The 17,277-nt window shown below is 44.7% G+C and overlaps 1 protein-coding gene across 1 annotated transcript; it reads right to left on the bottom strand.

Annotated features, from left to right (window-relative positions):
- Positions 1 to 3,772: 3,772 nt before the first annotated feature.
- LOC118794539 (adhesion G protein-coupled receptor E3-like) lies at positions 3,773 to 17,247 on the bottom strand. Its single transcript, XM_036552798.1, has 13 exons — positions 17,224 to 17,247; positions 17,057 to 17,137; positions 16,420 to 16,600; positions 15,670 to 15,845; positions 15,371 to 15,535; positions 15,083 to 15,289; positions 13,862 to 14,097; positions 13,479 to 13,545; positions 13,138 to 13,229; positions 12,828 to 12,987; positions 12,708 to 12,749; positions 4,888 to 4,947; positions 3,773 to 3,778 (listed from the first exon to the last, which is right to left on the bottom strand). The coding sequence occupies exons 1-13, from the start codon at positions 17,245 to 17,247 to the stop codon at positions 3,773 to 3,775; spliced, it is 1,497 nt and encodes a 498-aa protein (XP_036408691.1).
- Positions 17,248 to 17,277: the final 30 nt, after the last annotated feature.

The following is a 17,277-nucleotide window of genomic DNA, read 5'->3' as shown; positions in this document are numbered from 1 at the left end:
GATATTGGATGCCTGTGGCTGATAAAATCGTTCATAGACAACCATTACACAAAATGTCTGAGAGAGTCATGTATGGCCCAAACGAGGCTAGGGGCCCTGAGGACACCCTTTACTGGTGTGGTACCAACCAGCAGCATCTCCAGAAAATGTTGACACATTTATAGACCACCTCCCCTTCCCCTGCAGTCTATACCATCTGGCATTTGCAAATAAAGGCAGCAACTCCAAAAAAATTTGCACAAAATTATTAACCAGTGAGACTTTCCTGGTCAAAAATCTTTCTCACCACTAGTGGGAGATGTGACTAGTGGGAGACCACAGCATTCTGTGATCACAGTTTGAACATCACAAGTTCCCAGTTGCTATGGGTGAAAGAAGGTGGTTGTGTACGTAATAACTCTGTGTGTAAAGAATAGTGATGCTCTGAGCTGGGCCATTGCCTTGACCGAGGCGTGCTGCTGGACACCAGAAACCACAACGGCTGTGTGATAAATCTTTAAATTTGGGATACTGAGAAGCAAATTTTACAACTTGAATACCAATGTGCCCAGATGCATGTATTCTGATTCTGTTTGCATCTTTATGGTTCACAAGCAGATCGATACCGCGACTTGATAAATGACAAACAATAGACTGATTCATCACTTTATCCAATTATTTCTTCTGACCCGAGCCAAGAGACGGGAGAAATAAAGTGAACTGCGGGAAGGGAGTGCGGAGCGCAGAGCGCAGCGTTCGAGCGTTCGTTTCTCTGAGAGATCTTCAGGGGAAGCACGTTCTGTGCGGCTCAGAATGTGTCAGGAAAAGAGGGTCAAGAAGGAATCCCTTCCTAACACAGAGAATAAAACCAGTCATCTGCTCATCATCAGCTTCCATCATTCACGTTACTTGAGGGGGTGCTTCCTGAACAAATGGCATTAAATTGCTCAAAAAAAAAAAAGAACTCAGAATAAACAAAGAAAAGAAGAAATAGAAGCCCACAGAGCACAAGTGCGCAGAATGTAGATCCTGCCGGGCTGCTGGGATAAACAGATTTCATAACGCATCAGCTGTCACACGTTGGGCCTTAAGCCAGACCACCTGCTTGACCTATGAACCGACCAATCGGCGCTGAGCGCTGAGCGACAGAGCACCGCCCCCTCCTGCTCTGTGAATCTGAATGATCAGATGGTCATAGCCAGCCGTCTTTAGCATTACCCACAAACACCCCCCCCACCCACCACCCTGCCCCCAACCCAACCCCCCCCCCCCCCCCCCATGCCAGTGCACAGGGGGGGGTGGTGTTCAGGTAGCCTCCAGATGGGAGCAGCCTGAGCAGGGTCTGTGATTCATGACGATCAGGGAGCGTAGCCACTACAGCGGGAGATGTCCGGGCTGGTAAACATCCACCCATACGGTTCTGCGCCCAGACCCAGTGGAGCAGATCATTCCATTTTTATCATTCCACCCATGATTAACTTTGATGGTATACCCCACCAAAAAGTTATATGCTACACGTACAGAGAGAGAGAGAGAGAGAGACAGTGATAAGATAGATAGGAATATCACACGCAGTAGATATTGCTGTATATATATTTAATGTGTATAATGCATACATGTATGTAATAAGTAATATATATTCATAAACAGTAATGGTATGAATATTTAAAATGATGTTCTGAGGCATCCTAAATAAACGTTATATCTTTTCAGATGTTATAGGGTTCGTAGATAATTCATCAAATGTGAGTGTTTACAAAACAGCACCCCAACACACACACACACACGCACGCACACACACGCACAAACACACTCAACTCGAGTTCTGCAGCTGTGTTCCCATGGCAACCAAGTATGGCAGTGAGACAAGCTCGTGCCAAAGCAGAGTACAGCCACTGTGACTACAGATTAAAAAAAAGAAAAATCTGTCTCCCGTTCCCTGCCTGTTTCCCTCCCTCGCTCTCTGCCTGTCTCTCTGAACGTTGTGAGACGAAGTGAGACAGGCGGATAAGCCCATTGATGCTGCGCAGCGGACGGACTGACAAACAGCGCAGAGGAAGGACTGACAAACAGCGCAGAGGAAGAGGAGAATGCATTTGGCATTGCAGACAGACGTGGAGGAGACGCCAAGGTAAGCTCAGGCAGATTCTCCCAGTTAAGCAACACGTTCATCAATCCCCAAGCTCACTTTGAAATCCACGTCTGAGACAAGGAGAGAGGGAGTGATGAATAAATTACTAATAAATGACTGCATTAATAACTGATTAAATGCATGAATAAATAAATATACAAGTGCCGTTTCAGGTTGCTGCCGCACCTCTGGGCCTCTTAGATGAAACTGTTTGCCCGGCATGCAAGTTTGCTCGCGGGCGAGTTGGTACCCATTAGCATTCTTGCCGCTCATTTGCATAAGATGGGCTTAATCACAGTCCTCTCTGTCACTGCACCTCATTAGCAACATTAGCAACATCTGTAATTACAGTGTACCCATTAGCATGTGCATTTGTGTGTGTGCTCTGCCCAGTTTGTGTGTGTGTGTGTGCGCACACGCGTGCGTGTGTGAGTGTGTGTGCGCACACGCGTGTGTGTGTGAGAGTGTGTGTCGTTGTGTGTGTGTGTGTGTTTTTGTGCATGTATGCACATGTGTGTGTGTGTGTTTGTCTGTGAGTATGTGTGTGCATGCATGTCTGTCTGTGCGTGTGTGTGTGGTTGTGAGTGTATGCACACGTATGCGTGGGAGTGTGAGTGTGTGTGTGGTGTGTGTGTGTAGAGTGCAGGTGAGCTCCTTTATGTAGAGACATCTTCTGCTGCACGTACACTTTGCTCGATATGCTTTTTCTAAGGGAAAGCTTTCCTTACAATCACCAGCTCTTATCATCAATAGAAGAGGTCGCCCATCTGGACAACGAGCTTGCATTTTGCCACACATTTGGCCAAATCAAAGCTAGATTCACATGTTCAAGTAAAAGGTTTGTGGGAGATTTTTGAAGCCACTCAGGACTATTTTCGACATCACAGAGAGTGGTGCAGGCATCAGTGCTTTCATTTGTTGTGCCCTAACTAAGCATAAATGCTCTGTGCTTTAGAGGGTTCCTGCTAAATCATAAGATCGCCTGAAAGGTAGCAATTGCCTCTATGCTTGGAGTCCCGCATTACAGGGGTGGACTTGGGCAATTTCGCTGCAATGGACTGGCACCCAGAAGGTGTTGATCACGAACCGTTAACACAAGCAGGGCCATAAATTACCAGACACCGCCAAGCCTCCTTCCTTGAAGCTATTCAAAGTCTAATCTCAAAGTTTTCCAGCGCAATTTCAAAGTTCCTTATGCTCACCATTGCCGGTAAAAATAATTACCACTCACACAATTTATTATCAAGGCACGCCTCATTTAAAAACCTCATATGGTGTTCCTCTGCCGGCCATTAGTGCTTCTTGGATATTTTATTATCGGTCTTAATTGCGTTCTGAGTTTTGAGCCCTTGGTTATCAGCTATAAGTGGATATTTTCACTGTGAGGGGCTCCAGCTTAGCTGCTTCGTCTGGGCAAATGAAGAGCTGTCTGCATCCAGCCTGATCTACCTAGAATCTGAGCCTCATTTTGAGGTCCTGCAGTATTTCTGTATTGAGTCTCTGTATTCATCAGCAGCAGCCATGTGAAAAACATCACTTTCGCATAAGAGTCTTTATACAGTGCCATGACTTAATGACGTTGATAATATCAAGCCCTTCAGCAGCAGTGGCAGCAGAGCATGTAGAGAGCTGTTTCATACCCTGAGCTGAAGATGTCTGTGGCTATTTCTGAAAAGTGAATGGGAACAAAAATGCAGCAGAGGTAACTAAAACATACTCCCAGAAGATTATATGGCTGCTTCCCAATGCTGTTTTACTCTGTGAGTTGGTGAGTATTGTTAGAAAATTGACGATCCACAGTAACTTTGTGGACCATTCTCCTTATCACTTATCACTGCTGCAACATTCATTTTCCATTATGACAGTTGAATGGGGCGGCCATGATGATCTGGGTCACAGCTCACAGTATCAATACCTGCTGGGCCCCGTCCTCTGGAGGAAATTTCCCATGGGGCCCAGGGAACCACCTACCCAGAAATCAAAGGGGCTATTTTTTCTCGGTGGATGACTCTGAGTGCCTGACCCTCCTCAGTTATAGCAGTTGATAAAGCTGGACTTACTTGGGCAAGCCGTCAGTCTTAAGGATAAAATTTAACTGGATCAGACCAATGTCAATATTAGTCAAACCTTTTATTTGGGAATACGTGATGTTGTAGGAAGCGAGGAATTAATGAGGAAATGTCTCCACCATGAGGCCATGAGAGACATTGCAATCTCACGTACTGGCATTTTTTTAGGCGTTCTTTTTACCTCCCTGCTCCCAGAGCCATCTGTCTGTGCGAACCCCTGTAGGTTTTCCCACTGACAGTCTCTAAGCATCTCAGATTCACACAGCGGGTGTCATAACTGCACCGTTTCGCTAACGGCACGGCAGTGTCGCTGAAGGCGTGTCACTACAGTCTACAGTGCATAGATGTATCGCTCACTTTTAATAACAAATGTTTATTAATTTTATTAATAAAATTTAAATATTGTGCATAATATTATATATAATATAATATTATATATAATAAAATTTAATATTAATCATTAATTCTTTTGTTTTTGCACATTTTTGCCTTCATTTAATCTCTCCCAAATTCATAATGTTATACCATTGAAAAACTAGTGCCAGCGCAAAGTTCACTAACTTCATTCACCTGCAACTGACAAGGGTGGTTAGTGAGATGCCTGAGTGTTTGGTGACAGGCGGCCGGGCCTAGCAGAGGCCTGGGTCTTCGGGGTCCTCTCTCTCGGGCAGCTGAAGTGCCAGCCTCAGTCGCGCCCAGAACACGCACTGCTGACAAGGCTCTGGAGGCCACTGCAGGTAGGTCCTCCTGCGTACCACCCTCCGTAGCCTGTGGAAGGAGGAGAGGGCCCAGGGTGGGGGAGGCTCCAGGAACAGCAGCACCAGCAGGTCGTTGTACTCGTCAAACAGTCTGTAGAGGGCCACCTGTAGGAACGGAGGGAGGACAAGCAGAGCGGGAGGGGGAGAGGGAGGGGAGGGGCAAGCAGTAGTGTGTCATAGTAGTAAGGAGCAGGGCTTGTAACCAAAAGGTTGCTGGTTTGATTCCCCGCTGTGACACCACGGCTGTACCCTTGGGCAAGGCACCGAAGACACAATTTCCTCAGTAAATATCCAGTTCTATGGATAAAACTGTAATGTGCATGTATGTAAGTCAATAAGGATACGAGTGTCTGCTAAATGACAATAATGTAATGTAATGAGATGGAGGAATGAAAAGAGACAGAGAAGCCAGAGACAGTGGAAATGCGAAGGAAAAGGAGGACAGGAGAGTGACAGAGGGAGATTAATGGAGGGGAGAGAGAGGGGAGAGACTGAGGGGAAAGGGGACAAAGGCTGAAAAGTGGTAAGGAGCAAGAAGGATAAAATAGGATAAAGGGGCCATTGGGGAAGATGACAGGATGTGGGGCAGGTTGGGGAGTGAGTATCAGACAGAGGGGAATCAAAGGGAAGATGAGGGAGAAGAGGTACCAGAACATGACATGGCGGAGAGAGGGGAGAGTAGAGAGAAGGTGTGACAAGGAGGAAGCACTGACAAAGAGAAAAGAGGCAGAAAATTTGAAGGTGGAAAGCATGTTAAGCATACAGGCCAGCGTGTACCTAGAAACACATTTACTTCAGCCCTCAAAATGTTCAGTAGCAGCAAAGGGGGCAACACCAGTGTATTGGCCACGCCTGCACGGCCACAATCACACCATCGTCTCACCTGGATCTCCATGGAGCACCACTCACTGTTGAAGTAGTGGGGCGACACCACGCACAGGGTCTTCCGGCTGCTGTAGACGGCCTCCACGATGTTGCTGATGACAGCCTTGCCGGCTTCAAAATCACGGTGGTGCAGGCAGAGCTGGCAGCCCCCTGCCCCTGCCCCCCCGGCCCCTGCCCCACCGTCCCCTGCGCCCCCTCCTTCCAAGTGGGGCACCAGCTCGTCAAAAACCCAGTCCTCGTCCTTGGAGCTGTATGACACGAAGGCATCATACCTGCCCAACAGAGGGAGAGAAGCCAAAAGGCCCAACAGCGAGGCAATTTGACATGTGTTCTCAACTGAAGCATGCAGACTACGCCTTTGAATACACTGTCTGTATCATGCTATTGCATTTTTGTAGATATACAGCATGGTGAATTACTCTATCACACAAGTTATAGTCTGATCTCACAGGTACTAGTGGTATTTCAGACATAGCATATACATAACACATAAATTTAGGCCACAGTAACAGAAAATGTGTTTTTTATTCCTTAAACCGTCTGACCAGAAATATTGTGTTTCATTTATTCTGTATATTACTAATGATATTTTTGAACACATCAAATAATGTCAGAATTCTTACAGTCAGTGCTGCCTTTTTGACATCACACAAAAAAAGATTATAAAAAGATTATAATGTCTCTATTTATTCTATGCAAATTGTATTGAATTTCCCATGTGATGTTATGAATACAAAACAGTATTTTTGTGAAAAATAAATGTTTATGCATATACATAATTTATGTACAGGTATTTTTTATATAAGACAGAAATATAAAAACATAAACATAAAATTCACAACATAGATGAATAGTGGTATACTTTTCCATTCCATAACCACTCTATTAATATTGGTGCACATTTGTCATCTGTTCAGACATGACTAACTTTCAGTTGTGGTTGCATTTCACTATGTAACAGGCTTGGGTTCAGGAAATGACCTGAAACTGACCATGAACTGTAAATCAATCATCATTTTCAATCCGGATTTCTCAATTGATGAAGTGAATTTCAGCTCATTTCCTGAATTGACCGGATTGAAATGGAACTGACCCTGAATCTGCTATGCGAGCTGTGTGTCATTTTGTGTTGTGTGTGTGACTTACCTATACTTTCTTGGCCCAGTTTTGCGGAGCTGGATCTCTTTTAACCAGATTCTGAGCATGTAGTAGCTGTACAGGAAGTAGTACTTTCCCTTTCCGTAGGCCAGGCTTCCCACCACTAGGGCCAGCACTGCGGTGGTACTGATGGCGAAGGCCACATGCTCAGTGGGGTCCATGCAGATGTCAGGATTCCCAGAAGCCAGGAGCAGAGTCTCGTTTGTCGGGGCAGTGCTGGATGGGCACTTGATCCGGTAGAAGAGGATAACGTGGACGGGGGACTTCAATGCCCAGACCCGGAAACCCTCATTAGCGCAGGTGCAGACCAGGGGGTTGAATCGGATGTCCAGGAAGCGGAGTTTGGGGAGGTACTTGTCGATGTCCTCGGGGACCGTCTGGATCATGTTGTTTGTCAGAACCAGGTCCAGAAGCGAGGGAATCTGGAATAACCCGGCCTGGATTTCGGTCAAGCCGAAGTTTTCCAGCATCAGCGTCTCGAGCTTTAGGAGGGAGGAGAAGGTACCGTTGGGCATGTGAGCCACTCCATTGCACATGTCTTTCATTTCCAGGTAGGTGAGGTTGCCCAGCCTTGAGAGGGGCAGGGAGTCTAGGTTGTAGAGCTTGTTGAATGACAGGTAAAGCTGGTTCAGCTTCCACAGCCCTGTGAACAGGTCTTTCGGAATCGTACGGATCCCGTACGGCTGCTGTCTGTGGAGTTTGAGCATTTGCAAGCCAGACAAGTGCCTGAAGGGCGGATGTTCCTTTGCGCTGAACCGAAGGTTATTGCTGGCCAGGTCCAGAACCTTTAGCTTCTGCAGATTGAGGAACATCCCCGAGATCACCTTCTGGAGCTGGTTACGATCCAAGTACAGGTATGTGAGTTTGGGCAGGCCACGAAAAGCATCCACCTCGATGAACTGGAGGCTGTTGCTCCCCAGATCCAGCACACGCAGCTCAGGCAGACTGAGCGTACCTTTGTACAGCCATTTGAGGAGGTTGTTACGTAGCTTCAGAACCCTCAGGCTGTTCAAGCTCTGGAAGGTGCCGTTGTAGACGACTGACAAGGCATTCCTAAACAGCACAAGCTCTTCCAGGTTCTTCAGGTTGGAGAAGGCCCTTTCTTCTATGTAGCTGATCCTGTTCTCCGCTAGCGAGAGATAACGCAGGTTGGGCATGCCCCTGAAATCTTCGGCACTGATGGAATAAACACGGTTCCTCTGTACGCTCAGATATTTCAGGTTGGGCAGAGACATGTTAGAGAGGTCACAGGGGTTACAAAAATTAAGAGTGACAACACGGTTGTGGTCCATTCGTAGAATTTCAAGAGACTCCAGGGGCTTCTGACACGTGAAGAGATGTGGTGTTTGAACTTTATTCCTGGAGATGTCAAGGAGACGAAGGGAGGAGCAGTGCTGAAAAGCTCCTCGTAGCTCAGTGACTTTCCCATCTGTCAGCATTAATGAGACAGCACGGAGGCTAGTCAGGGCTGTGCAGATGTTGTAGAGAGGACCAGGGGAACTGGACTGCAGAGAAATGCTGACGTTTTGTATATTTCTGGCCCAAGACAAGTCCGAGAACAGCTGGGAAACACTGATGGGGTTGTATCTGAGATCCAGGGACCTGGGGCTGAGGGTGGCCAGCTCCTTCGGGGAGGAGAGCAGATTCCAGGAGAGGTCCACACGCGTGGCGCTGAGCTTCAGGCCAGGCCTGGTAAGCGGAAGCGACGTCAGGTTGTTTCTCGAGAGGTCGAGGTAGCCCAAGTTCAGGCTCGGGCTAAAAAGGAACTTGTTCCCAATGCCGCGCATCTTGAGGGTAACCAGGTATGGAAGGGTGGACAAACAGGACATTTTGGCGCCGTCCAGACGGTTCCAGGAGACGTCCAACACCCGAAGAGCTGGCAGATGAAGAAACCCTGCAGGGCACAGGGCCGTCAGGCTGTTGTTGCTGAGGATGAGAGTGGTGAGGCTGGTCAGAGACGTCACCGCTCCCAGGGGAAAGTCTCTCAGATGGTTGCCCGAGAGGTTAAGATGCCATAATGAGCTCAGTCCGTAGAAGGCTGTGCTATTAATGGTAGAGATCTGGTTCTGATCCAGGCGGAGGTGTTCCAGGGCAGGCAGGAAAGAAAAAGAGAGAGCAGGGAGGTCCTTTAGGTGGTTATTGGAGAGATTCAGAGCCTGGGTATCGTTGGGGAGGTCATGGATGTCCTCCAGGGTGTGAATATTCTGCCTCTGGCAGAAGATAGATGTGTGATTTCTCACACTGCGGTAGCACCTCTTGAAAGTGTAACCGCTGGCAAAGTTCACTACTGAGGACAGGCACAGCAGTCCGATCATCCAAGAGCTGACAGCCATCGTGGTGACAGCCTGCTTCGTATCACCACACAGCACGTAACAGTGAGAGACCCGGCGTCACTGTGCTGGGCTACAGATACATGTGACACAACAGACGGAAACCAATGCAAAACCAAAAAGAGAAGAACACCAGCACTGGTGCGGCAATAGCTTAATTCAATGAAAGAGCGCCCCTAGACTTCAGTGTGCACCAATGAACTGCCAGACTCTAATTTCCAAGCCTACATCCCGTTTGTCCAGCAAATACAGACCAAGGAAACATGCAGAGTCAATTTTCAGACCTGTCAGGCTGTTGCTGGCAGCGTTCCTCACAGCTTACCGACGTGGTTTCACACGGCGTTGGGTGCTGTGTGCAGCACGCGAAGAGGAGGTTCTCTTCCCCTGCAAGCCAAGCGCTGGAGTATCCCGTGAGGTCATTCCCACAGCCACTGTAAGTGTGTGTGTGTGTGTGTGTGTGTGTTTTTTCATTTTGAATTAATGAAGTCCCACTCAGTTAAAAAGGGATGTGATTTTTTTTTTTAAAAATGAAAGAAAAGTACTGACTTCACTTTTTCTACATGCTTATCCTTGACACGTTTACAGAAGATCCCCAAGTGTTTCAGGAGAGCAAGCTGGAGCTATGATTATATAATTATTAATATTAGTCTAATATACTGATCAAACAATGATGATGACGGATGTTATTACTGCCTGAGTGTATTGTGAAACCATTGCCTGATCCACGCTTGTTTTTTTTTTAAACTAATTTTAGTATAAAAGTATAACTTACAATAAACCCAAATCAATGCCCATCAGTGATTTCTGGCATCATTGCCTTTTACAAAAATATTTCCAGGATAATTTTATTTATGACACTTCTCTGGAAGATAGATAGATGGTTTGGTACAGCCATTTCTAAATATTCAGAAATCTGAAAGGTTTATGGTTTATGATCATACAGGGCCTCTCTTACTGGAGAAGAAACTCAGACTGAATCCCTGGCACAGAATTGAAAGGTAACAGCAGGCCACAGCCACCAAAACAGGAGAGGAGACCACAGCTTGTTTCATTACGATCACATGGTGCTGCTGATACATGAGTGGAACCAACAAGTGAAAAGCTTTTCTGTTTCATCACCGTCACGCATTTTCACTTGTGTTTTTACATGCTAGTGGCCTGCTAACAAACAAGAATCAGAAGAATGCTTCTAAGGAGAACAGCATTACTGATGATCCATAGAGCTAATTAACCTCACAGCTGATGCCGAAAAATGCAAAATAATCATGTCATTGATTCAACATTTTCATGCATCTGTTGCCGCGATGCTTACAGGTCTTGATAGTTAGAAAACTACAGAGTTAGATATCCAGCTGTATAAATGGATAACATTGTAACTGAAGTAAGTCACCCTGGGTAAGAGCGTCTGCTAAATGTGAATAATGTAATAATGTAGATAACATATCAGTTGGATTTTTAAGTGATGTTGCAGAACATAGTGCATCTTTTATCACATGTAATCAACCCCTCTTCACGGGAAAAGAACGAAAAAAGGAGAAGTTGTAGGAGGAAGGTAGTTTACGTGGGCACAAGAGGAAGCAGAGGGGGGAAGTACAAGAGTGAGTTCCAGTGAATTTAAAAAAAACACTTTCCTGACAGAAAAAATGAAGGCCTCTAAATATGCCTAATGATTTTTATTACAGTTTATTACATAAATCTGTTGGACAGCTGGAAGGATAGCATGACAGTGGACTATAATCTCGAGGAAAGGTAGGTGTACATTTGTACTTCAAATGGCATACATTGCCAACATCCATCGACACCAAGAAGGAAGAAAAGTCACATTCTGTTATAGGGTTTAAATCACCTAGCCTCAGCATGAGGAAAAGTGAGAATCAAAGCATGATGCTGTGAGTACACCCAGATAATTTTTTTTATTTTAAATTATCTGCCAAAGAGAATTTTTTTTTTGGATGGAATTTGTTTGCAGAATTGTGAGCTTGTAGATTGGCCAAGTAGAAAATCCTCTTAGCTTGATCAAGGATAAAATTCCATGTGTGCACAACCAAATTCATGTGATGTTTAAATAAATCAGTTTTGTTGGTGCTTTATGTATGGATGGTTATTTAGTGTAAAAATGTAAACATGAAGGGGAAACAAAAATTTGCACAGTTTGGCCGATCTCTTGTACCGTTAAAGAGCAAATGCAAATTCAACAGCATACTAGAAAATTACCATTCCTTTGTGCATTACTCGCTGCCACTTCTTTATGTTCTAATTATGTGCATAACTAGTTTATGTTTCATTTCAATAACTTCCAACTTCTGTACACTAATGAAAGACAATATATAGAAAAGACATGAGGTCTGAGAAAACATCAATATAATGTCTGCATGCTGCTCAGTTCTACACTCAAATATGCACTGTGCAATTATTTCACAAAGCTCAGGGATCCATGAAGCGTAATACTAGGGATCAAAGAAAAACACATGTTGCTTAACTTTAATTTTGAGTTTCGGAAACAATATTCTACGCAGTGTAACATTTCACATTTAGTATGTCTGTATTTTCTGGATGTTCTCAAGGGTTATTCAATACATGGCATTTTTAATAAGAGAATGAATGAAAAATGACACTGCAATGAAAAAAATTTAACAATCTATTATTTTCTGTATATAAACAGCAGGTAAGGGCCCCGCTTGCTGGTATCTGCCACATCAGAGCAGATGCTCTCTTCACTTCCTGTCTGCCTCCAGTTCTTTCAGTCCTTCAGAGACTGTGATCCCGGCCTCTGTGGTATGAAATGAATACGGGGGCTTATTAAACTTCGGACAATGGAAATACAGTGATGGTGCAAATATAGAGTTATCACTATAAAAGTTAAAACTGAAAGGTTAAGGTTAAGTTAACGGTTATCGCTATGGTCACAATAAAAAAGCAAACAGTGTGCATTCACACAAGGGAAGTTACGAAGTGATAGGAACCGTGAGTCCTGCTGAAAGTGCTCTCACCATTGGAATAAAAAGTAAATTCCAGATATTTGTTAAATTGTAAACCCTTCTACAGCAGAGATAAAATTAGCCTATCCCCTCATAGGCCTGTCAATCATGAACCAAACAGCATACCTATTGACTTTCCTTCAACGTCATGAATATACCCCTTATTATTTTGGGATCCTCAAAGTTTTGTCTGCCGTTCTATCAATAAATCTTAATTAATGGCTGTATTATCCATTAAATCCATTAAATTCATTATGCTTTCTGTTCCTGTCCAGTGTACCTCGTGTTCATTCTAATATAGTGTGAGGAAGGGATGCATACATTGTGGTCAGCTAATGCACTCCAAAGCTTCTTACCACAGAGTCACTAACAGTAGGCGTGCATGTAGACAGGCATTTTTTCTGTGATGGCTCCTCTGCTTTACACTGACATGTCAGCCATCTCTTGTACTCTTCTCGTACCTGGAAAATGCATGCATCCATCATTATTGTTTAGCCTCTTTCCGTATTAGATCTCTGATCATGAAATGAAATACTCACATCTTTGTTGAGCAGGCAGTGAACAATGTAGATGAAGGTGCCCTGCTGTGAGTTGAGGACGATGAAGAGGTATTTTAACATGGTGGTGGACTGGAAAAATCCCAGGATCCAGGCACAGCCCAAAATGAAAAACTGGGCCAGAATTTTAAAGATGATCAGCCTGAAAGAGAAGCACAAAACAGCCCGGGTCAGCAGGGAACCCAGTGTCAGACAAACAGAAGGCAAAACACAGCAATGCATACATGTCCAAACACAAATGCACACATGGACAGATGTGTGTGCTTCCACACAGACAGGCATGCAATCATACCTGGTGTCTTTTGCCTGGGAGATGTCACTCTTCATGTTAGCCAGTGTAGTCCGCAGGCTCCAAAGAATCACACAAAATAATATCCAGTTGAACTGTTAAAATTACACACAAGAAGTCTCTGTCAGTATCTTGGCATGTACCACAGGCAGGGAGTATAGATAGCTTTTTTATAGTTTTATTTTTTTTTCCTGAACTTAATGAAAGCACCATTGACTTCATTGATTTTGACAACATAATTGGTTATTTTGTTGCACACCTTAAGGTAACCAATCTGTTTGACCCCAGGTCACACAATAACATATGTAACTGTGATGTATAATTACACAAATAAGAATACATACTGCAAGAATAGCGCAAACTGGACCAATAAAGCTCCACTGGAAGTAATGATCTTTGTTTAACCAGCACCTGAAAATGAAAGACTGATTCAAATTTTGCAGCATGTACATCATCATGTAAATTCCTGTGAACTCCTCTGAAGCCAGGTAACAGTGACAGTAACACAGAAAAATAAGGTAACAGTTACAGGGATGGTACAATAACTCAGACAGTCAATATTTTTTGTGGCAAACTTTTAACTATCAAACTAAAATAAATTAATATCAACAGAAATGACCATCAGTTATTTAAATTGATTAATATTATATTAATATTAATAATGTTAATATTAATAAGCTGTAATACTCTGAAGGTTGATTTGTTTAAATAATAAAGGCAAACTCACTGTTCTTTGCTACCATAGCCGTCTGGGAAGACCCCTGCAGACACTCCCACCACCACTAGGGGAGCTCCATAGCCAATCAGCAGCAGGTACCGCCTCCTCAGCCCCTCCCTCTGGATGACCTGCACCTTGGTCAGGCCCCTGACCAGCAGGTAGAGCTGCACTGTCTCCAGCAGCATCCACACAAAGCCGGACAGGAAGAAGAAGTGCAGAATGCCGGCAATGGCTGAGCACACCAGCTGGGGAAGCCAGCAGAAAATAATTAGAACCATATAACACATCATCAGGTCAGGATTCATACATCACATGTGCATACGCATCATCAAATTCATATACAGCTATACCTTGTTTAACCTTGGCTAAACCTGTAAGAATCTCCTCTGTAAAAATGCATAGAGATTTTAATAATGAAAACTTTGTTTAAACAAAAACTGCAAACAGTGAATATGTCTGTGTGTTTCCCTTTAGTTACAACCTTTTCAATAAATGTTTCCTGTCTCATTATTTTTTATCATTTGTTTAAAAATTATCCAACTGTGGCTCTCAAGTGGCTCATTTGGTGAGGTTACTCGTCTCTAGTAAAAAACGGCCATATCAACTGCCAGCAGTGACCACAGAGGTGGAAACTGGCTTTGGAGTAGGGGTGGCTTAGATTGGCCAGGGGATCCTTGTCACGCTGCTCTTGACACCATGTGAATTACCAGGGTTACTCATATGACGTCACCGGGGAAGCACCTAACGGCCAATTTGTGTCCAGTTCATTTTAGTCCACCGTGGGACCCACATTGCAGAAAGTATTCACTGCATGTGCATTGGAGAATTGCAGTCTCCTTGCCTTGCAATACTGCGTGAATACACGAGGTTGCCAAGGTGAGATGATCAAAAAGAAGTGTCACTGGCAATCAAATAGAGATTGGGGGCATCAGCAGTGAACCATGCTTAGAAAGCTTAGAAAGCCATTTCTTAAAACGAGCACTCTGCACTCCCAAGCTGTGAGCGGAGCATTGCTACCAGATGTATATGCTCCATGTATAGACATTTAAAGCATTTAAATTATCAACATCACTGCATGAATCACATTTCCGCCTGTGTGCTAAGGCCTTAATGATCTTAATGTGATCATTAAGATCATTAAGATCATTTTTTTCATGTGAAGTGATGGACAGTAATGATTTGCTGGCTAGATGGTGTAGAGTCATATGAATGTTCTCTAGGGTCACTTACTGCATTCTCAGTCCGGGACACGCCCACCAGGAAGAGCAGCTGAGCCAGGAAGAGGCAGATACAGAGGTGGAGGCGGGCGGTGTTGTTGATCTTTGGGTTCCAGCTGCAGAGCAGGAAGGAGAGGATGGCGAGGCCGAGGAAGGCCAGGCCCACACACACACAGACCAGGTTGACCCACTCCAGCAGCTGGCTGTCCTTTTCACCACCCTGTGGAGACACATATGGTTTGTCTATGTCCATATACACCTGTCCTTCTCTGTGGTACAATGAGGGACTTCCTACCTGTACCTCTGCCGTCTGCAGGATCAGGGCAAAGGTGGAGAGGTGGGAGCAGCTGCATACTGTGTAGTTCTCATTGGAGAAGGAGGCTGTGCACCCCTCCACTGACCACTGCTTCTCCGTCCCCCTGTCCTCCCAGTACACACAGGTCAGCAGCCCAGGCTGAGGACTACCCTGAGCAGCACAAGGAAGTTGCAGAGATCATCAGTGTACCAAAGCACAGTGTGTGGGAGAAACAGCGGGAGAGTGCACATGTGTACTGGTTGGAGTGGAAAGAGCACATTTGGATGAAAATCCAGGTGTTGCACCTTTTTGTGGAGGAGTGTGAAGTTAACAGGCTCAGGGAGCTTTGTGTCATTGGTTTTGGGCAATGTGGCAGAGATGATGTCAGAGTACATTTCTGTGATGTTTTCAGTCTTGAAGAAACTGGAGCTCATAAGCTTCTCCATCCCATTAACAGACATGAACACAGCAGCAGCAGATCCTGAGTGAAGAGAGACACTGATGATCACACGTTAACCATCTTCATCAACATCATCTTCATCCTCATCACCATTGTCATCTTCAGTCATTTACATCATCATTATCATCATCATCATCATCATCATCATCATCATCATCATCATCATCATCATCACCCTTGCTGCCCATCATTTCTCACTGATAATCACACGTTAACCATCTTCATCAACATCATCCTCATCCTCATCACCATTGTCATCTTCAGTCATTTACATCATCATTATCATCAACATCATCCTCATCCTCATCACCATTGTCATCTTCAGTCATTTACATCATCATCATCATCATCATTATCATCATCATCCTTGCTGCCCATCATTTCTTACCGTTGTTGTTCTCGGCAATAGCTTGAAGATTGACTGCCATCGCATTTCCCTTGGCATTTAGAGTAGGGATCTCAGTCATATTTGCTGCTGGTCCTATGGCCTGTAAATTGATTTCTGAAAGAGAGACAGACACATACATGTTTGTGAAGCAGAACAGCTTTTGCTCTCATTCAGAAAAACTCTGTCGACTCTTGTTCGGTGTCTTACCCATGGCAGGCGTCTTCACAGTTTTTGTGGACTGTGTCTGCGTGGGCTCAACCAGGGCCGACACCAGCCTTTCAGAGACTTTCAGGAGGACACTGGCCGCCTCTGAGCTGCTGCCCCCACCCTTCGCAGGGGACATGCTGTCTGCGACAGACAGGGCCGTGGAAAGGACACTCGTCACTGTCTGAGGGATTCAGGGAAAACGGAGAACATATGATCATTAATGGGAGAAACACTCAGAAAGGCAAAGAATGAGCTGAGTTTGAATGATACCATTTTCATACCATGTATCAATATGCAGACAGCCACATAAAAGGCAGACAAAATTCTTATTATTAATACAGAGCCATGTGTACCTCTCACACCACTGCAGGAGGATGCTAACCAAAGCCGGGTTAATTGTGTTACTCAAGGATACAACCACAGCACCCCACTTAGTTGTCCATCTTGACTTTTAATGAGGTGAGAGACAGTTGAGGGGTATGTACAAAATGGAAAAAACGTTGTTGAGAGCAGTTTCGTCATACCATTGAAGGGCAATTATAACTATTTTAAACACAAAGCTGTCATTATTTATGCAATTAATTAACTGATCTTTGAGAATTTGGTTTTACTCAGGACTTGAGCTCCTTGCACTGACCCCCACTGGCAGAATGATGTCAGGTTGATTCTCTAACTGCTCGCTCATTCTGCTGAGGAAGAACATCTCCCGTGACTGACCCTGCAGGCAAAACAGGGACCTTATGAGTTTAGCATTATCCTGCAGAATCCCCTCCATGGGCAGGTCTTCTCCAATTACCAACTCACCTCTGGAGGGGTTAGTGCAGCCATTTCCTCCTGAACACCTGAAAGAAACAGGTA

The sequence above is a fragment of the Megalops cyprinoides genome, chromosome 19 (assembly GCF_013368585.1).
Source record: "Megalops cyprinoides isolate fMegCyp1 chromosome 19, fMegCyp1.pri, whole genome shotgun sequence".
Classification (NCBI taxonomy): Eukaryota; Metazoa; Chordata; class Actinopteri; order Elopiformes; family Megalopidae; genus Megalops; species Megalops cyprinoides.
The sequence above is the reverse complement of the archived record's forward strand: the minus strand, read 5'-3'. Positions and strand labels throughout refer to the sequence as shown.